Below are 22350 nucleotides of genomic sequence, written 5' to 3'. Positions count from 1 at the left end.
CGGTGCAAAAGAAAAAGGCTGTGAAAGGCTTTTCATTCTATTGATTACGACATGTTTGCATTCATTCTTACTTTTTTATTATAATATTCAATTTCCTTGGCGCAGGGTACACTTTTAAATGTGTGTTTTTTCTGAAATAATTCATAATATTGACCGATCCTTTCAATTTTTTGCAAAAGTGTTTCGACCCAAAATGCCAAAATATACTTGAACCGATTTAATAAGAAGGGGTAAAATGTATAAATAATTAAGGATTTTAAGATTTAAGATTTTTTCTAGTGGCATCTAAAGATTTGGTCAAGGCATTAAGAATACCTTAAATAACGATGCATGGTTACATAGCGGCTATATTAAAACGTAAACCAATACAGACAATATTTGGCAACGAAGTTCTGTATTTTTTCCTTCCTTCCATATGTGGAAGTGGTCACAACAACACAAAGTGCAACAATAAAAATTTCCACATCGGGAAACACGTTGAGGGATATGCATATTTATTTTCCACCAACACACTTGGCAGGTTGTGTGCAGTTCGATGGCCAATATAATTTCAACATTTTTGTACTGGCAATGGATTTATATGCCAAAATTGCCATGTAGTTTTTGAAATATTGGTAGAAATTGGGAAACCAGATTCTCAGAAACTTTAACTTGATATCAAATTAGGGCTCTATTTGCAATAATATTAACAACATGGACAACAGGCAAGGATGCCAGCAAAAGTGAATCGTGCAGGTCGATTACGCTTTTGTCGTCTGCAGCAAAAACCCCTGAGGCCTTAGTCCTCCCAGCGTCAGAAACAGCTATCTAGTTGCCGATCATCAGCATGGAGGACTTGAGCAGACAACCCTCCGGTCAGGTCTGAAACGTTGGATAACACTATGCAACACTGAAAATGCAAACAACTTCTAAAATGCATTTTTTGAAAGTACATATTTAGACTACAAAAGCCCTAGTAGGGTTTTGTCCTGTCAGATCTAGTTCGGATTTTATGGCCTTATCTAAACCGGGCTAAATCTACACATTTTTGCATTTATCAGGCCTGTATCTCAGAAACGAATAGGAATTTGGCCTTGCTGTCTTTAGCAATATTGTAGCCATAAACTAGTAGAACTTATCTTTTGAAAAGACCACATAAGAAAAACTCCATCTAGGGCATAAAAATCTATAAAGTATAGAAAATTTTACATAATTGCTGAAATTCTGGTCAGTATCGGCTAAACTATTGGTAGTTGAACCAAGTGACCTTTTGCAAAAATCTTCCAAATAAAGTTTTCAACAATTCTTTAGAACATTCTGAAACTCTAACTTACTCTTACTTCATGTTGTTTTAGCGGTATTTTGCATCATATCTTTTACAACACGTATTTTAAACACAGTTCACACCAACAGTTTATTCTCGCATTTCGGAATTCACTACATTATTGACATTTTTATTAAATCGTCGTTGAAAAATGTACTGAAAACAACGGCATAGAGGCATTTTACAACAATGAAGAGTTGTGTATTACATTCCAGGAAATATATTTCCAAAAGAAAATATTCAGAAAAAATTAACGGTTTTAACTTTTCCTCTTTCAAATGCAATTTGTTTTTACAAGTCATGACAAACGCTTAGCGTAGTCTTTGAATGTTATGAGTTTGGCTCTGAACACTAACACGCCGTGACAACACTTTTTTCTTTGTGTTTTTCAAGGACGTGAGTTCGAACCCCAGCCAGGCTCAGCTGATTTTTATTTTATTTGAAAATTTTGCCTTTTTTAATTAATTTCTCGTTGGGTTCGTTTTCAGCGTTGTAAAAAAACAAATTGCATTTGAAAGAGGAAAAGTTAGATGAACAAATTTCATCGGGATGTTCATGATGAAAAAAGAACTATAACTGGAATGATCTGTAAGAGTATGTATCTACAAATCTACCACTTTAAAATTATTAATAGTTATGTGTATATTACATAATAACAACCGCTACTAACAACGGTTCGGGAGAATTTTTAATTGGACACTCCAGGAAATAATGGAAATACGTTTACGATCTGATAAATTTTGACACGGAAGGCAACATATCGATAGGTTTAGCTTCATCACAGTCACGGCATAGTTGGATTTTAAGTAGCCACTGGACAATTCATTTGAATGAAGTGGGGACACATGCAATATTAAATAGAAGTTATAATCTGGAACATATGTACTATGGCACATAAAATTTCCAAAGAAGCTTTAGAACAGTCCATGAATCCTTCAGTTTAGATTTCAGACAAACACTTCCATATATACCACGTTCAATTCCAGCAAATGAAATAAGCGCCCCAAGTCATCAGTTATTTGGCGGAATGAAGAAAATGATTTTGATTTCTCAATAAGTAGTTTCTCATTTGATTATCGTATTTCGCATATACAATATTATGATAACATCGTTACTATACAAGATTAGAAGTATTGCCAGAGAAGTCACTTCCGCGTTATGCCTGAAATTTTGGTGGATGCTGGAATCCCCTTTGGCTTTCCACTTTCATGTTCAAAAATATCTTCGTTAATTTAGCTCAACTTGAAAGAGAAATTAATAAACTCTTAAATATATATTATTTGTCTGATTATTAATTTTCCTTTTTCCCCATCAAGGATACAAATATTTCATTGATATCAAATTCTTCTCTACATCGTGAGTCAGTGTCGTCAATGTCATTGAATTGTATAGATCGTTGTACGTTGTTCTGTTCTTGGATGCTGACCAATTCAGTAACATCTTTTCATTGTATTTATGTATGTTCTCATTTCTGTCATGACCATATTGTGTATTGTTGTTGCTATACATAACGCATGTTTACGGTAGATTAGATATACATATCAACATTATTTATGTTATCATCGAACCGATTATGAACACAATTAATCCGTTTAGTTTTGAAGTGTTTATTTTTATGTGATAAACATCGATTAATGACTTCATAAAAATTGTATTTATATCAAAAAAGAAAAATTAAAATTAAATTAACTGAAAAATTAAATAATTTATGCAATATTTGCAGTTGTTTCCATGTATAAATTATTGGATATATAGAAACCATTTTATGTCCTAAAGAATGTTTATTACTTAGGTGTCTATAACAGAATTATTGTTCCTGTAGTCGATCTTATGAAAGTATTATAAATTATATTATAATCTCACATTTTCAACTGGGAGAACAATGAGTCAGATTTCGATTATCCTGGAGAAAATCCCAATTATTGTCATCACTGATTCCTAATTTATATTTGGAATTCGAGAATAAAGTCAATATATTGGAAGCTGTGGACGGACGGAAAATATTTGCGAATTTTTGGATAAAGAAATTTTTATAGTAAACTATTATTCCTATATAGTCAATAGTCATTTTAAGTAGATAGACTAGTGTTGTTGCCTTTTAGAAACGGTCAAATAAATTACTGTAGCATTTTCAGAAGACAAAATATTTTTCCTCAATACCATATTGTAATCGGGTGCCAACTTGGTGCAATGGTAAAATACCCCTCAGTGTAATGGGGTCGACGTTTCCTATATATTTCAGCCATGTAAAACTTCTCTACATGTCGTGTAAGGCACGCCGTTCGGACTCTGCGATAAAAAGTAGGTCCCATATCATTGAGCTATTATGGATCGGGGTGCACTAATTGATATGGAAAAAGTCTCCCTTGTCCCTTCTGGGATGTTTGTGTAATAATAATTATTATAACCATATTATAACCAAATTTAAATTTTTAGTAGATTGAACTCTAAAAGCAAACACAGATACATATATTCGCAGAAGTGTACTTGTAGTTATCAGTGCCGTCCGTGCGGAATTTGTTCTCTTTCCCCAATTTCACAATTTTTTATTTCCATATTTATGTCCAAAATGGAAATATTTTTGTCGATTCGGCGAGAATATTCCATAATAAAAAGATTCTAGCAATGTTCAAAGTTTCAAAATATTGATTTTAAGAGAATGTCACCTTTAAAAAATTATTTTCTTTTCTAAAAATTCAGACTGCCCTGTTTATTACAAAAATATTAAAATACCTTTATCCTTTCAAAAGTTAGTCTTGTGCCAGACTATGAAAATTTTCATGAAAATGTTTTGAGCTTATTGGTAAGAAGGGAGAAAGGGAGCACCTTCACCGCCGCTCTCTCCTAAAAGCTAAAATATTTTCATGTGTTATTTTAAGTGTCTGGCACATGAGTTACGGAATTTTTGCTCGCAAAAACGGCGTAACTTATAGACTATTTGTAAGGTCATGTAAGAACTACAACAAAATGACGATTGGGATTGAAATACGTTCAATCTGTCAAAATGTTCATATGAACATTTCACAACTGCTACGAATTTGATAGCTTGAAGGGAATCAGCTGGTCTTTCCGTATAACCCTGTGCACAAAGCATTTAATTATGCCATATATTTTTCCTCCAAGTGCTTGCATTATTGCAGAATATGTTGATGTTGTTGTAGCAAATCATATATGTTCATTCGGGTATATATTTCAGTTATCTAGTTGCGATTCTTCTGTGTCCAGGCTCAAAAATTCTTTAACGTGGACTGGCTGCGTCCATAAAGAATCTGGAGACAGGTGAGAGTGTTAAGCAGGGCAGTTAAAAAGATGTAGCGTATCGCGTGGACCCAGTCAGGGCAAGTGTTGGATATCGGACTGTCAATTCGAACCCAATACGAATTGAGGTCAATGCTCCATCTTGATCTTAATTGTACCAAAATCGTGTTTGCCTTTGGGTTGAGGATGCTCATCTGCTGTAATAGCAGCCACTCCCCTCGGAGACCTTGAGGTCCAAGGTGTTTGCCTTGGAAGCTAGTGCTTCACTCCTGCGAAAGATGGAAGTAGTCTCAGAGTACGGTATTCACATTTTAGTACTGCCTGTGCAACTCCGTCAGTGTAAATGTTATCCAAGCCTGGGCTTCTTGATCTACAGCTTCCCGTTTGCACCTCTCTCTCTCTGTATTATGCATATCTCTTCTGACATGGTTGTGTGGGTGAAGCCTGTTCACAAGATTGTAGGTTCATGTTGTATATGTTGATGTGAAAGCTCTTGTTGGAACATAATAAAACATTGGGATTTCTTCGTATACAACATTTTTGTGTTACTCTTTACATTTGTTTATTTTGACGATTCTTGATATTCAAGTCACGTAGTATTATTAAGTCGATTCCGACTTTTTAATCCATTATCTATGGTCTTGGAGTTATGTTTCATTCTTCCGAACTTAATATTTATACACCAATATCAGGCAGAATGTTCAGAGCGTTACGTTTGTTTTCCTCCATGCGTTTGATTTTCTCAAGAATTTGTTGTTGTTTTTTAATGGTTCTTGATACAGTAAATGACAATTTTGATTTCGGTATATAGAAGTGCATTTTAGTGAGAAATTGCAAGAAATTTTAAAGTTCTTCAGCTTAATATTTCAATACTAATTTATTTATTATAAATGTTTTGCCAAGTACATTTATGTGCGCACCACATAAAATATTGCCGACTTTGACGTTGATTTTGCTAATTTTTTTTCCAAAAACATTGTAAATGTGAGAATATCTTTACGACCTCTAAAACTACACATCAGATGAATGAACGAATGTAACGGGCTAGGAGCACGCGGTAAATGCTATGATAAACAAACGTCTGCCCGTTTCTCGTGTTTGTCTGAAAGAACAAGGGAAGGCAATATCTTTGCAGCATCTAGCTAAACAATCCAACAACCAGTCCACCCACCCTTCCTTCTTATATGATGGTGTTGTTGTTGTTTCTTTTTTATAAAGACAGCAACCGGCCGCTCATTATTAGCCAATGATACAAATTTTGGCAATAAATAATGGACGATAGAAATATAAACAATATTGCACACGGCCACCATTATTAACATGAATACTACTGTGGACGGCATCATCGCGCCAGCAGCGTCATCATCACCACCACCGACAATCCGACAATATCATCACGATCATAAGCTCTGTCGTTTTTCGAGATATTCCACTGCTCCTCCTCATCCTCCTCTTCCATACCGAGAATTACCGTGAATGTGAAGGAGGAGTATATTAAAAATGTGAAGAGAAAAAAAACGAAAAAATATTGCCGCTCGTGCTTTTTTAAATATAGTTTTTCAATAAAAACGTTGGTATATTTTTAGCACAAGTTGTTTTAATGTATTTGTATTTTTTCCTCTTTTGTTTTCATTTTATTTTTTTCCTTTCACATTGAAATAACAGTGTCTTAATTTAACAACTATCCTTTGTATTTCTGCAATAATACGAAACTGAAACAGTTATTTAACGAAACCATTAAAGAAGGAAACATATAAAATATTACAATATTACCGCACTATGGTCCAGAAATCGATGGCCAAACCCCCAATTTCGCCAATTGTTAATTCCTATATGGGAGCCCATAGAAGTCATATTGAAACTAATGAAACCAAAAAATTAGGTCAAAATTTGAAAAAAATAAAATTTTGCAAATTTCTGGATAAAAAATAGCTAATTCTCCGAAACTAGAATATATATTGTGTTCATTGTTTTTTGTTAGATAGGTAGGATTGTAGCCTTTAAGAACCGCTTTAATAGATTTTTCCTCAGGTACTATATTTTAATGAAATTCCAACATTTGTGGACTCAACTTTTAGGGAACAGCATGCAACAAAGTTTAGTTTTCGAAAAAAATGTCTGAGACTGTTCTCTTTCAGCCCATATATATTTTGTATACATCCCGTTCCGTCCATTTAACTCTTTTGAAAATTTACATGGCTAAAATAAAATGTGTGTTTTTCCATACAGTTTCCATATGAATTATAGCTTTTTTTACACAACCCAAAATCATGGGTTTGTAAGGGATTTTTATCAGGCGTAACTACTCACAAACCCCCTTTCTTCCCCATTATTTTTACAAGGGCATGTCGCACTCAGTTTCTAGTTATTTTATGACCACTAGAATTACTAGTTATTCTGTGGCCACTAGAACTTGAAAAGTAAGGTGAAAAAAATCTATTTTTAGAATAGTTGATGTATAGTGTTTGTTCCTTCCTTCCATCACACTTCCTACTTCCACGAACCCTCTAATTTCTAGCCAAAGACACTACACACTATGCCACGTACACGAATATTAAGGGTTGCTTAAGAACTTAAATGTGCAGTGCACATGTGCACCACGAACTGTTATTTTTTAATTAAAAAAACCGACGGAGAGCGTTGAACACACAACCCTAGGATTTATAGTCGGACACACACACACTGTACCACTGCATTGTACATTTTTTAAGAAGTAACCGATTACTTTTCAGATTACTTGTAATGCGAAAATAAGCTTGTTTACATTGCTTTGTAATGGATTACGTAAAGACTAACGGATCCGAATTTTTGCTGAGAAGTGGACATTTCTTGAAATAAATGAGTTTTTATATGAGTTTTGTGAAAAACTGAGGAGTAGTTTTTTAATTTTAAAACGTATTTTATATTTAAAAAAATAAATTGTTGTTGTAAAAAACAAAAAAATTGCACTTGAAAGAAGGAAAAGTTCGATGACAGAAGCCGCTCCACAGCCGGATATGTCTGAAGAGCCCTACTAAAGGCGGAACATGTATGTCACATAGTGGATGTTGTGTGGGTTCGAATTTTCGGCTTTCTTTTTTCAAAATAAACGGACATTAAGCTCGATTTCAACGAGAAATTAATTAAAATTAATATTAAAAATGATCTTCGCCCTAATAGGCAAAATTTTCAAATAAATAAAATCAGCTGAGCCAGGCTGGGGCTTGAACCCACGTCCTTGAAAAACACAAAGAAAAAGGTGTTAGCGTTCAGATCTAGCGAAACTCATTAAAAGGTGGCGCTAAGCGTTTGTCATGAAAGCACAACTAAATGGGCAAATATTCATTGTTGTTGTAAAAAAAAACAAAAATGCATTTGAAAGAAGAAAAGTTCGATGACAGAGAAACCCCTCCATAGCCGATCAATTATTTTATATTTTTTTGCATGGTTAATTAGTCGGGATCTGCAAGTGACTATAAATAAAAAATCTTCAGAAATGTTGGTGTCGTCCTTCCACCTTCTTATAATGTATATCTTATATACCTGATGAAACTATAGCTGTCGATATGTTGCCTTCTAATTTAAACACTCGCTTTCCAATAAGACCACAGCTTCGTTATGGATAATAGCTGGTATTTCCATTGATTTGTAACATATTTAAGGTCTTATGTTTTGTAAATTTTACATATATACCGCATTAAAAAAATTGGGCGCAGGGAATAACCCGCACTTCCGAAATTGTACAAAATATATAGCCTTTTTCCACCATTCTGAAAATGACATGGAAAACGGTTTAGAAGTTTTGGAGATATAACATATTTAAAAAAGTGGGCGTGGTCGGGTCTTAAAGCCACAAATAAGTGCCTCGGGTCGGAGACACAACCACCATTGTCTAACGAATTAATTTTCAATCCCCGCCGAAATTCCACAAAATATATAGCTTATTTTAACCAGGGGACATATATGCAGCCTATTTTCACCAGGATGATCCCGGCACATTCCCTGAAATTTCTAGGAAAATCGGCTCAGAAGTTTCAGACATATAACATATTAAAAAAGTGGGCGTGTTCGGGTCTTTAGGCCCCAAAATGAGAACCTAGGGTCGGAGAGACAACCAAAATTTAATCTATACGGAACATACATACATTGTCTTTTATATAAAACTAGCTGAACCCTGTGCGCTTCGCTACCCCGAATAAGGTAAAATATATTTTGATACATTTATTTGTAGGTCAATTTTCGTCACACATTCCAACTTTCATTAAAATCGGGTATATATAGCGTGTTTGGTGCATCAAATACATGAAATCGGACGAAAATATATATGGCAGCTGTATCGAAATCTGAACCGATTTCAATATATTTTGGCAAATTTATTTATAGACCAAATTCCTTCACACATCCAAAATTTGGAGACATTATCTGCTACCATTCTATAGATATTTCCATAAAAAATCAACGTGGAATTTCAGAAATTTTTATAGTCTGTGTTACTTTCAGGCCATGTAGTGATATAGTGCGAAATTTTCAGGAAGATCGGTTCAGCGGTTTTTGAGTCCATACATTTCAAACAAACTAACGTACAAACATTTTTCTTCTTTATATATAGATATGTAATTTTATTAAACTCTCAAATAGAGTATAGTTTAAGAGTAAAATCGATTTGTAGGGTGGAAGTTCGGTAGGGGAAGTTCGAAGAGTAGAAATTCGGAATGGGGTGGTTCGAAGAAGGATGGTTCGAAGGGTGGAAGTTCGAATTGGTGAATCGGCGGGTGGAAGTTCGGAGCAGAGTGGTTCCGAAGGTGGAAGTTCGAAGCGTGGTGGATCAGAGGGTGGAAGTTCGGAGCAGGGTGGTTCGGAGGGTGGAAGTTCGGAACGGGGTGGTTTGGAGGGTGGAAGTTCGCAGCAGGGAAGTTCGGAGCAGAGTGGTTCGGATCGGAGGGTGGAAGTTCGGAGCAGGGTGGTTCGGATGGTGGAAGTTCGGAACGGGGTGGTTTGGAGGGTGGAAGTTCCGAAGAATTAATTCAATCGCTCGTTTCAGTTTTCTAAAATAGCGTTTTTAAAAAATCAGGCATAGGGGAAGTTCCCCGCCCCTCCGAAATTCAACAAGATTTATAGCCTATTTCAAACACGAGACCTCCATGTACATTCTCTGAAATTTTCAGGAAAATCGGTTCAGTAGTTTTGGATATATAACATATTTAAAATGTGGGCGTGCGTTTTTAAAAAAAAGTAGGGCATGGGGGAGGTACTCCGCCCACTCCGAAATTCAAAAAAATATAAGGCATATTTTCACCACGGGTGTTCCCTGTATATTCTCTGAAATTTTCAAGAAAATCGGTTCAGCCGTTTTTGTGTCTATGCGGAACATACATACACACTAACAAACACACATTGTCTTATATATAAGAAGATATTTCCGTTGTAGTTTGAAGGCCACACATTTCATACGAAGTTGGCGCTGTAATTTTGAATCGCAGGTTCTGTTTGTTTTGCTCATGGGTGGAATAAAAAATACAAAATTATCACTGTCTTCACTGTTTTTTTTACCAATGTAATGTAAACAATTAGCCAATTTTTAACAGGACGCTACTCGACACAGTTCGAAGAAATAATTTGTTAGTAAGGAGATTTGAGCCACATCGATAATTTTTTGAAGTCACAAATCGAGGTACATATTTGTATACGATTATTGCCCTCATCTATCTAATTAATTTTATTAGTTTTCCTTTTTGTTCTTATTTTATTATTGTTATATTTTTCATTGCCATTGAAGCACAATGAGAAAATGAGGATTTTTTTGTTGTCTTTGTAGATTGTGTTTTGCAAAAAATTGCTAAACAACAAAAAAAAAAAAACGCGTCTGTTGACCATGACAAATCTAAAAATTAAAATAAAATCTGATAGTACCATTCGAATGTTCCTAGTTAGTTAAATTTCTAACGATAGTATTGTGGTTCAGCAGCTTATCTGTTTCCGACTGTTGAAATGTATCCTCCTTAAGGCCTTTAAACGTCTTACAGAATATTTTGCTAATTATTGATATGATGATGCGTAACCTTCATACATTCAAGAAGCAAAAACAAAAATCTGTTTAATATCTGACGTTTGGCAAGATTGTGCGATTCCATCAAAACTTGATAAAAAACTACGAATTTTGGCGGGTTTTGGCATTGACCAGCCGTTCGGTCGTCTGTCGGTTCATTGTCGATGTCTCGAAACATCTACTTGTTTGTTTTCAACAAACAGAATGACTTCCGCTTCCCTGCATCTCTCTGCTGAAGATCAGACCAACACACACATACACACGTACAGCGATATTGACGTTTTTTGTTTTCCATATGAGTTTTGTGTTTTGGAAACATTTAAAGGCAATAAATATAATTTTGCAAATTTTTAGAGTAACGTGTGCCACCGGCAATGTTTTGATTTTTTTTTCGTCAGCGTTTTTAGCATTATTGGTGCCGCAGCAACAACAGCAGTTGTTTTGGCCATGTCTTGTGAAAAGTGTTTTTCTTCATTTATGGCCTTTTTTCTGTTTGGGGAATTCCTTATATCTTTTGAATTGTGGAATATTTTAATTCTAATTGATGTCAATGTTTTGTATATTACATATGTTGCTAATTTTGATTTGAAAAGGGATGTTCGTTGGGAAATTTCAACTAAAGTATATCAACATACATATGTATATGTATCAATGTTTATCAATTCGTGTCCCCGAATAGAAAATCTGGAATCCCTCGTGTTAAAGAAATATTGGCAAAATTTTACAGCTGTTGTTGCTGTCATCATGAAATAAAGCCAACGCCGCATATTAAATACCTTGAAGACAGAATGTTCACAATTTGTCATGTTGTTGGGTGGGATATTCTTGTTATTTCAACTATTAATAACACAAATAATTCGCTTAATTGAATTATCAAGTTTACATTTGACGAGATGGTGGTGTGCAAATCACAAAAAACGTGTATTGTAAGCGTTCTATGGGCTTAGACATTTCATTCCAAACTAATTAGTTTTCAGTTTTTTTTAATACTTCCTGAATATCACTTAAACAAATAATTATAAACTGTTGTATGATTTACTACAGAAATGGTGAATGTTTGTCCATGACCTTCGACTGTACGAAAAGGAAATCATTTGATTTTCCTCAATCCGAAACAATCTATCGTATCTAATTAAATACAAATACATTCATACGTAACCTTGTAGTATGTTCGTACATATTTTCCTAAACCCTATTAATGATTTTCCACAGGCTGTATTTAGGGGTCTCTAGTGTTATATTATGAACTAGGTCTCTGGTGCTTTCGAATTTTGACATATGTGGGAAAATTATGGTATTTTACTTTTATTTCACTGTTCGATGGTATGGTAAAACGCCACATTTAAAGGAAGTATACAAACATAGCAGGAATTAATGACGTTCCTGTCAGATCGAGACTAACTTGTTAACCACGATAGCACGTCAGGTTATTCAAATTTATTTTGGGAGGGTTGGCGTTTTTTATTTGGGATGATGACTTCTATTTTGTTTTTCAAAATAGCCAGGCTTAATCCCATAGTCGTTGTTTTAATATTTTATTAAAGCAACTTTAATTTATTAATGGGAAAAATTTGCGATGTTACCAAGGGGTAAGGCAGGGAAGACTATAGTTTCAGATCTCGCCACAGATCTTCATCAGTTCCCTTGTTTCTTGTTTTTCAACAAGAAACTTTTATGCCCAAGTGTCAATTGCTCTCTCAAATAGATACGTATCCAAAGAAACACTCTGATCGAGAATTTCTTTGGCACGACCTAAACTCGAACAACTGCAATTGTAAACAAAATCAAATCTTTCCCACTGCTATGCGTTCGTTGAGTCTCAACGAAAAAAACACATAACTAGTTTGTTGGTATTGCTAACAACCAACAGCAATATTTTTATCCCAACCATAGCGATCTGGCTTTTATCTCCAAGCCCAACCTGCATCTCGAACATAATACAACACAATTTATTCACAGCCAAAAAGGTCGGAAATCTAGAATTTTAATATCCTCAACAATTATGCTAACGAGGGCATATACACTTTCATCGAAATAATGGTTTTAGGTTGGGATATAATGTTTGGACGAAATCTGATTAAGGCAATTTGAAGTCGATTTAGCCATGTCCGTCCGTCTGTCTGTCAGTCTGCCTGGAGTGTACGATAACTCTTGAACGGATCAACCCATTCGGTTCAAAATTTGGGCCCTCGTAATATTTTTTCCAAACTTAGTTTAAGTTCTAAGATGGGCCATATTGGCCCACTCCTCTGGCTTAAAACTTTTCCAGACATTGACCAAGTTCGAATATGGACTAAATGATTCCACTCCTTCGGTACCTCCCACACAAAATTTCGGAAAAGGGCAGTTTAAGAGCTAATCTCGAATCCCTTTGATTTTTTCAACAACTTGTACTCGCTGCACCCATTTCAGACAAGTCCATATTTCCTGAGAAAATGGCCCGAAAGCTGGTGAACACGATAACTTCCGAAATGGATATTGGGTTGTTTCAAACTTTTCATATCGTAATGTTTCTACAAATCTTAGACAAAGTTCGAGGATGGCACTTATCGATCTACTCTTGCGCGACCCTCCCCCACTAAAGTTCAAAAATATTCGCTAAAATGGTACAAGCGATATCTCATAAACGGAACATCCGATTCGGTCCAAACTTTGGATCTCGTGATATTTTGTCCGAACTTAGTTTAAGTTCGAAAAGTGGCCATAACTGATACTTTTTTACTTGTTTCTGAGGAGTTCAACAGAAAATAGGGGTATACATATATACCACCGTTGCTCCAATTATTGTACCTCTGGGTTGTAATACAATTTTTCATACACAAAATACTCCGAAATATTCCAATTTTTTCTTAACGACTCAGTTGCTGGCGAAAATCGAATGTCTTGTTAGAGTACACATAGCACAGTGGCTCACAGAAATGTACTTCCAGGTTTCAATACATTTCCATACATGTTATATTTTGCACTGAACTTATATGATCATTTCAGGAGCAACAAGCCCCCCTATTTGGTTTTACCAAATTTATATAAAATTTGATTTTGCTACCAGAAACCTCATTTCTTCTAATTAGGCTAAATACACAGCCGTACAAACATACATATACACAGACATAGTAATCTAGTTTGACTGAACAACGACGACGATGATCAACACACATACACTGTCAAAGATATTTGGCGAATTTTCCGCAAAAAATGAAAATTTTCACCTACACACAGTAAAGAAAAGGAAAAACTGAAAGTGCGTACGTCTGTCCCTACTTTGTCTGTCCCCACCAACAACTGTATTTGTTTCTAGTTCCTATGAGTTTGTACAACACACATATCACAACCATATACACACATGTGTATAAACAACAGATTTTCATATATTTTTGGCAACGCCAGAGACAGCGTCCAAAGGCAAACGGCGGATGGACAGACGGACAAACAAACATAGGAATGGACCGTGTCTGCTACCGCAAACATAGACAAACGTCGTGTGCAAAGAGCACATCACTGTTGGACTTTTTAGCTTTTGAAAATTTTGAAAATGTGTGTGAAAATTGTTCTGTTTGAAAGAAGCCGAAACGGATCTTTGTGTGCACGACGACATCGTCGACGAAGTTGACGAACCACCACGAAGAAAAGGGGAATATTGAAAAGTTTTTGAGACCAGAACTACATAAAAGTATTTTCAGTTTGAGAATCTTCGTCAAACGTTGCAGACCGCTCAGAACGCTAACGTAAGAGTCTAAATTGGATATCTAAATTGTTTTCCGTCAATTTCGTTGAAAATTAATAAATTTTAATTTTTCAAGTTTGAATCATTACAACATTTGCTGCTAATTGTAATCTAACATTTGTATATTTTTAGGTGAACAACGGTTCCAACCACTATCACCAGACAATAACGGATTACGCCAAACCCAATAAGGGCACATCACATTTAACTCAGACCATTACTGAAACCACTACTTCTACCGTAGTAGAAGACAATCAACCTGATCAGTTGGATTCTATGCTAGGAAGCCTTCAGGCCAATATGAATCGTCAAGGTGTCAATACTGTACAAAAGGGCTGCTGCAATGCCTGCGAGAAACCCATTGTGGGTCAAGTTATTACTGCCCTGGGCAAGACCTGGCATCCAGAGCACTTTACATGCAATCACTGCAATGAAGAATTGGGCACACGCAACTTCTTCGAACGCGATGGCTTCCCCTACTGCGAAAAGGACTACCACAACTTGTTCAGCCCCCGTTGTGCCTACTGCAATGGTGCCATTTTGGATGTAATTACCCTGAGATAGACTTTGTTGTGAGAATTCCGTTAATGCTTAATCTCTTCTTTCTTGCAGAAATGTGTAACTGCCTTGGATAAGACCTGGCACACAGAACATTTCTTCTGTGCCCAATGCGGTCAGCAATTCGGTGAAGACGGCTTCCATGAACGTGATGGCAAACCATATTGCCGCAACGATTACTTCGATATGTTTGCTCCCAAGTGCAATGGCTGCAATCGTGCCATAATGGAGAACTATATCTCTGCCTTGAACTCTCAATGGCATCCTGACTGCTTTGTCTGCAGGGTAAGTAAAGCTCGGCTATGGATTTGATATAGCATTGTTTTTCGCTCGGACTGCTTTGAATTAAACTTCGGAATACATTGATTTCAATTTCAATTTTTTCCTTTCAATATTAAATTCTTTTATAGGATTGCAAAAAACCCGTCAGGGGTAAATCTTTCTACGCCATGGAAGGCAAACCCGTCTGTCCAACCTGTGTGGGCGTCGATGAAGAGGAATAAATTCCAAAATAGAATTTCATTGTTTTTCTTTGTCGCTATCAAATATTTTCATTTTAAACTTTTAATGTATTTGTTTTTGTTTTATAAGAGAACTAGATGGCGAGGTTTTTAAAAAATCTTGTCGAACTCAACATCTATTTTGGTTGGCATTTTCATATATTTCTCATAAGAAATAAAATCGAAAAGAACAACAGCAGCCACAAAACCACCAATGGAATAAATTACACCAAACACCCGCGCCTACGCAAAATCTTCAATTTTGTAGAAGAAACAGAGGAAAGCGAGAAGAGAACAACACATGAAATTCTATTTTCTGGATAAAATCCTCAGCGTATATCAAGTTCCAGCATGAGACCATTAAATGACAAGGTCTCCCACGTCTCATTCTCTCCCCACCAATACTTTTGTGCCGATTGCTCCCTTGTGGAGAGTTGACCTCTTGTATTGTTTTGGGATTATGATTATGATAATGATGACAATGCATCTCATTATGCCTCAGAAAGTGAACGCAATAAAACACTTTCTATGACCCCCTTGTTCCCCTAACATCACGTTTCCCCTACTCTTATACAGAACTTGAAGATTTTTTTAAACTAACAACACATTGAACAGTTTTATAAATTAGACTTAAGTATAGGTACATATATCATTTTTTAATAATTAAACTATAAACAATATTGTAATTTTATTTATTTGTAAATAAAATATTAAAAAAAAAAACAAAAAAAAATACAAAAACAAACCAAACAAACAAAAAACAATAAAAAAAAAACATAAACAAATCCAAAACACCAAACACACTATGCTTCAGATACACGGACCAAGATAATTGAGGCCTTGGCTCTGATCAAGGCCTTTGTATTATCTGTCTTTGGGAAAACCTGACCTTTTACATGGTCATATGAATGTCGGCAGGTGGTTTTTATAGGTGCGTCCTTGCACTTGGTTTTCCTAAAGACCCTGTGAGTGTCTATGTAGCCATCTAGAGTCGTTGCCGGCTGTTGGATGAGTACATTGATGTACATGTGTTCGAGTGTGTGTGTGGTGTGGGGGTGTTTTTGTTTTCTGTTAAAAACAGAAACTTACATCATATTTATATTCGATGTGATTTTCGCTCTAAATATTTTGTTAATTACAATATTGTTTTGGTTTAATTTTCTAGTCTCCCCATTGCTTTTGCCACCAAATTATTGGTTCGTAGTATGTGTTTATTAATTACCATTATTAATATGTGAAGAAAATAAGTTTTTCTTGGAGCTGACGTCACAGTGCAAGTTCATATTGCACCCCTTACCAATATTTTGTTTTGCTGTTTTTAGATTTTGTTATTCTCCTTCTTTACCACCCCCCACCCACCTTTGGTAGTATGAGTCTCTCATAGATGGTCATTTATCACTACCAAATTTTGTGTTTCTTCCTCTGTCGGCCATCAATCTGTCGTTGTTTCCAATTGTTTACATTTGCTTATTGTCGTCTATTAGATGAATCTCTGGTTGATATAGAAGATCATAATAAATTGTTTACAACTGTCAAAGCCACAGGCAGTGGTAGTTCGTTTTCTTAGCAAGATTCATAATTCAAGTCAGAACGATCAATTGTGTTGTATAGTGCATTTAACAAAACAATTTATTCATATGTATATCGTCACCATAAATGCCGGAAGACGTAACCGACATGGAAATGGAAATTCGTTTTTTGGTGGAATCTGATATATTAAGCTAAAATACATGCTCTGGCAAAATTTCAAGCTTCTACGTTTAAAAATAACGATCCTATTCAAGAAATGCCAATAGACGTAACAGCATACTGTAATTTTCATAGAACAAAAAAGGCGTAACCCACATTATTTCAAAACTAAACAGCAGTACAAACCATGTATTCTTTGATATTTGCAGCAATTATAATGCCAGAGGGAGGGCTTATTGAGTTAATGTATAATTTCCACGGGGGCGGATTCGGTTAACCGATTATTTGACCCGAAAGTCCAGGTTCAAAACCGGGTTAGACCCAGTTCTACTGAACCGATTACTACAAAATGGGTAAGGTATGAAAGCTTATGGAAATACCTATCACATGGTGTAGTTACTTTAACAGTTTGGCTTTTACTCAGCTTATTTCTCCATATGTGTAATTTGACTCTTAGGTTACCATATCTCAAGAATGGGAGCTTTTTTCAAAAATCACAAAGACCATTCTTTTAGTTAATTTTTAAAGTAATAACTTTGACTTTAGACGGTTTTTACTGGTCTTACAGAAAAAATCCATAATTGAAATAATTGAAGATTATGACAGAAGACCTATGCCCTGATTTAAATAAACATCTAAAACGCACATATGGAAAACAATATGTTAACCGGACAAAAGGAAGTGGTTATTCGGAAGGCAATGCTCGTCCCGATATTGTTCATTTTTCCAAAAGAAAGAACAAACGGAAATGTTCAAAATTTGAGACGTTGATACGAAAAGGTGTATGTGGTCAAAATTCACGTCGTTCTAGTACAAAGATGTATTCATTAAAGACGGATACGATTAGGCTGTAAGTTTGCAAAAGATGGTTTGGTCAACCAACCCATGGTTTAATAGAGATCAACTGATTGTAATAATCGAATAGGTCCAAAGGACAAAAACGCAAATTTTCTGTATTGGTTTGGATTATACAAAAAGCCAGGAAATCCTACAGTCACTGCGAGCATTGGCTTTTGATCCTAGCAGTATAATCTTTTTTAAAACTGATATCAAAGACGAGTACCAGATTCTACCATAGAGAAGTTCCAAAAATTTTGAGGCAGTGGATCCTTCTCAGATGTATACACAAAGGCTTAAAGTTTCAAAAAAGAAATTCCAACACCTGCAAGACTTAAAACGCTTAATTCCAAGTGATTGTCATTACTTTTATGACAACATTCCTTATGACAATTAAAATTTACATTTAAACTGTTACAGATCACTTAATTTATATGAACTATATTTTGTCCATAAATGGACTTAAATACAACAATAAATATAATATTCCAGATTTAATATCGTCTAATACAATTGAAATTATAAGTAACTAGCAAAATGTCCGCTACTTCGTATGAAAGGAAGGAAAGGAAAAAAAGGAAAGGATAAAAAAAAACAAATATATAATATATAGTATGGAAATGGCAAACACTGAAAATTTTGTTGTAGTTTTTGTGCTGTACGTACCCCTTTAGTTTTCTAAAAGATCAACGATGTCTCACCCTTACACATTAACGGCGAAATCAACGTTGTACACCAAAACTCACAATTACTACAAACAAATTAGGATTCCAGCACTGTCTCTACACCCAACAACAAATTGAGTACCATTAAGTACTTATCGTATACTTATGGTACGTAAAAATAGTAACAGTAATCATAATTCCAAATCTCAAGACTCCAGCTGTATCCGTTCGTCCAATTCCAAATTGTACCAAACTTAGAACCATTCCGTACTCTTTGAATCTATAAGTAAGATTTTCTAAAACTGCCTCAATCCTTCAATTTAACAGTAATCTTAATTCCAAATTTCAGGATTCCAGCTCTATCCGCTAAACCAAATCCAAATTGTACCAAATTTAGAACAATTAAGAACTTTGTACCCATTAGAACGAATTTTCAAAACTTCCTCAGGCCTACAATAATCATAATTTCAAATTTCAGGATTCCACCGCTATCCGTTCACCTAAATCCAAATTGTACCAAATTTAGTACCATTTAGTATTTTTCGTACCCATAAGTACGATTCTTCAAAACAATCTAAATCCTATCTGAATCTCTATCAGTTCACCCAAATCTAAATTATACCAAATTCAGTGCTTTCCATACCCATAGTACAAATTTCCAAAACTATCCCAATCCTACTGTCCAACAGTAATATTAATTTCAAATTTCAGGATTCCAGCTCTATCCGTTCATCCAAATCCAAAGTGTACCAAATTTAGTACCACTTAGTACTTTTCGTACCCATAAGTTTTCCTAAACTACCTCAATCCTATACTCCTACAGTAATCTTAATTCAAAACTTCAGGATTGCAGTGTGCTTTTTGTACCTATAAATACTAATTTCTTAAACTTCCTCAATTCTGCAGTTCAACATTAATCTTAATTCAGGTTTCCAGCTCTATCCCTTCACTCAAATCAAAATGATACCAAATTAAGCACTGTTAAGACTTACGTGCTCATAAGTACGAACTTCCAAAATCATTTCCTTATATCAACGCCACTTCCCAACCTTGATTCCCATATCAAATTTGAAGATTTTAGCTATATCAGTTCAAAATATACAATCGGTACCAAATTTAGTCCTTTTCGTACACTTATAGGTAGAGTTTCCAAAAACTATTTGGTAAATCTCCATAACTCTTCATCAGCTTCAGAATTTTAGCTCTTCGCGTTTGCATAATACAATTTCATTTCGTAATTGTCGTATACGTATTCGTACCCAAACTACCTCAATCCTTCACTTTAACAGTAACCTTAATTCCAAACAACAGGATTCAACCGCTATCCGTGCACTCAAATCCAAATTGTACCATTTATTACCATTTGGTACATTTTGTACCCATAAGTGCGAATTTCAAAAACTACCTCCATCTCAGTCCTACACTCCAACAGAAGTCTTACCAAATTCAAGGATTCCATCTATATCCGTTCCCAAATCCAAATTGTACCGTTCACACAAATCATCATTATACCAAATTTATTACCATTTGGTACTTTTCGTACACATAAGTACGAATTTCCAAACCCCTCATATCTCAATCTTACACTCCAACAGTAATCTTAATTCCAAATGTCAGGTTTTGCAACTCTTTTCGTTCACCCAAATCCAAATTGTACTAAATTTAGTACTTTTCGTACCCATAAGTATCAATTTCCACAACTATCTCAATCCTACACTCCACCAACATTGTACCAAATTTAGTACCATTTAGTACTTGTCATACACATAAGTACGAATATCCAAAACTTCCCCAATCCTACACTCCAAGAGTAATCTCAATTCCAAATTTCAGGATTCCAGTTCTATCCATTTCCCCAAATCCGTCTTGTATATTTAGTACCATTTAGTACTTTTCGTACACATACGTGCGAATTGCCAAAACCACCCTCATGTCACAATCCTACACTTCAACAGTAATCTTAATTTCAAATTTCAGGTTTCTAGCTCTATACGTTCACCCAAATCTAAATTGTACTAACTTTAGTACCATTTAGTACTTTCCGTGCCCATAAGTCCGAATGTTCAAAACTACCCATATATCTCAATCCAAAACTTGAACAGTAATCTTAATCCCAAATTTCAGGTTTCAAGCTCTATCCGTTCACCCAAATATAAATTGTACTAAATTTAGTATCATTTAGTACTTTTCGTACACATTAGTACGATTTTCCAAAACCATTTATTTACATCAACACCACTTACCAACCTTGATTTCCATACCAAATTCCATGATTCTAGCTATATCCATTCAAAATATACAATTGGTACTAAATTTTAGTACTTAGAAGTCGAATTTCCAAAAACCCTTTGGTACATCTTTCTAGCTCTACATCAGTTACCCTCATTCCAAATTTCATTCTAGCTCTTACCGTTTGCCTAATACAAAGGGTACCATATTTAGTACCTTTTAGTACTTTTCGTACACTTCTAGGTCGAATTTTCAAAAACCCAGCCTTATCTCACCCCTACACACCAACAGCAACCTACACTCAAAATTTCAACTTTCTAGCTTCAGCGGTTTCGTCTGGGCGCTGATGAATCAGTCAGTCAGTCAGTCAGTGAATACCTCACCTCACTGTTCTTTTATATATATAGATTATAGTGATGGTTGGAATAAACAGTTCACCTAATTGTGGTCCATTGAAATATCAACGTCAAGCCTGGGAATTGAACCCAACACCGTCAGATGGCTAGTTTAAAGTTCGCTTAACCGCGTAGGCCAATAAACCAGTCCTAATTTGTTTATAATTTTTCATTTATACTAGTTTCTTCAAATGTATACTCAATAAATTGTAGGTTACGTCTTTTAGTATTTCAGAAAAATACAATACCAAAAGTCGTAACCCACACAGCTTCTAACATTCTGGAAAAAAATTTAATTTTTTTCAAAAAATATATTTCTTCTCTGTCTTAAAACACGATACTAAAATTTGTCGATATTTTATAACACCGTTTTCATTTTATAACGTTTTTTGCTTCTCCTGTAAAGTTTTATTTTTGTGGGTTACGTCTTCCGGCATTTATGGTGACGATATGTATGATGTAAATTGAATATACATTATGACACTATGTATGGTTTGAAACTTTGTCAACTACTAATGATTAAGAAACAATTTACACAGCAAAATACATTCAAAGAAATGGTTAGGCCTATCCAAGTCACAATCTGTGTAACATTTACAGTCTGTTTCTGCAGAATTGGAAACAAAAAAATTGGAAGGAGTTATTATCAACCACCTGTTTTTATAAAAAAAAACACAAACACATACACATAGCCCAGAAAGTCTGCGTTCACCTTACTACTTTTCAAAAATGATACTAAAACATTACTTAAATGGGTAAATGAGAACAGTTTTTCTTTCATAAATATTTTATTCGCACTCTTTAGTACAAGAATAAAAAGAAAAATTCCAGAAAATACAGTAATATTACAAAGTAACGGTATAAAAGTGTTACAACTGTTAAATTAGAACACAAAAAAAGTCTGCGTTCACTTTGTATGTTGTAATAGTATCGTTCGTTTTTTTGATTTTTTTTTTTGCAGTTTTCTCCCATTTTCAGTGATCATTCTGTGAGCTCGTTTGCACACTTAATTTAAAAGAGTAAATTATTTCAAGAATGGAACACAAGGGCAAAGAAATTAGCATTGATAAAAGGAAAATTCTAGGTAAATTATGGAAAAAGCTATCGAAATATTGGCGAAACTGTAGGTAGAACATATAAGACCATACAGAGAGTGATAATTATCTA

The 22350-nt window shown here is 34.9% G+C and overlaps 1 protein-coding gene across 28 annotated transcripts in view; it reads left to right on the top strand.

The window, feature by feature from the left end:
* Nucleotides 1–22350, top strand: part of Pax (paxillin) — a 103524-nt gene that overhangs the window by 75051 nt on the left and 6123 nt on the right. For 21 of the 28 annotated variants that reach the window (XM_073968286.1, XM_073968266.1, XM_073968276.1 and 18 more), the window contains 2 exons: nt 14443–14856; nt 14923–15153. In XM_073968286.1, coding sequence (XP_073824387.1) covers nt 14443–14856; nt 14923–15153 — 645 coding nt within the window. Of the gene's footprint in view, nt 1–14125; nt 14312–14442; nt 14857–14922; nt 15154–15278; nt 16161–22350 lie in introns of those variants that run through there. The other 7 variants (XM_073968288.1, XM_073968290.1, XM_073968289.1 and 4 more) reach the window with 2 other exon arrangements.

This window comes from Musca autumnalis, unplaced genomic scaffold (genome assembly GCF_047663935.1).
Source record: "Musca autumnalis isolate F117 unplaced genomic scaffold, ASM4766393v1 scaffold_2, whole genome shotgun sequence".
Lineage (NCBI taxonomy): Eukaryota > Metazoa > Arthropoda > Insecta > Diptera > Muscidae > Musca > Musca autumnalis.
The sequence above is the reverse complement of the archived record's forward strand: the minus strand, read 5'-3'. Positions and strand labels throughout refer to the sequence as shown.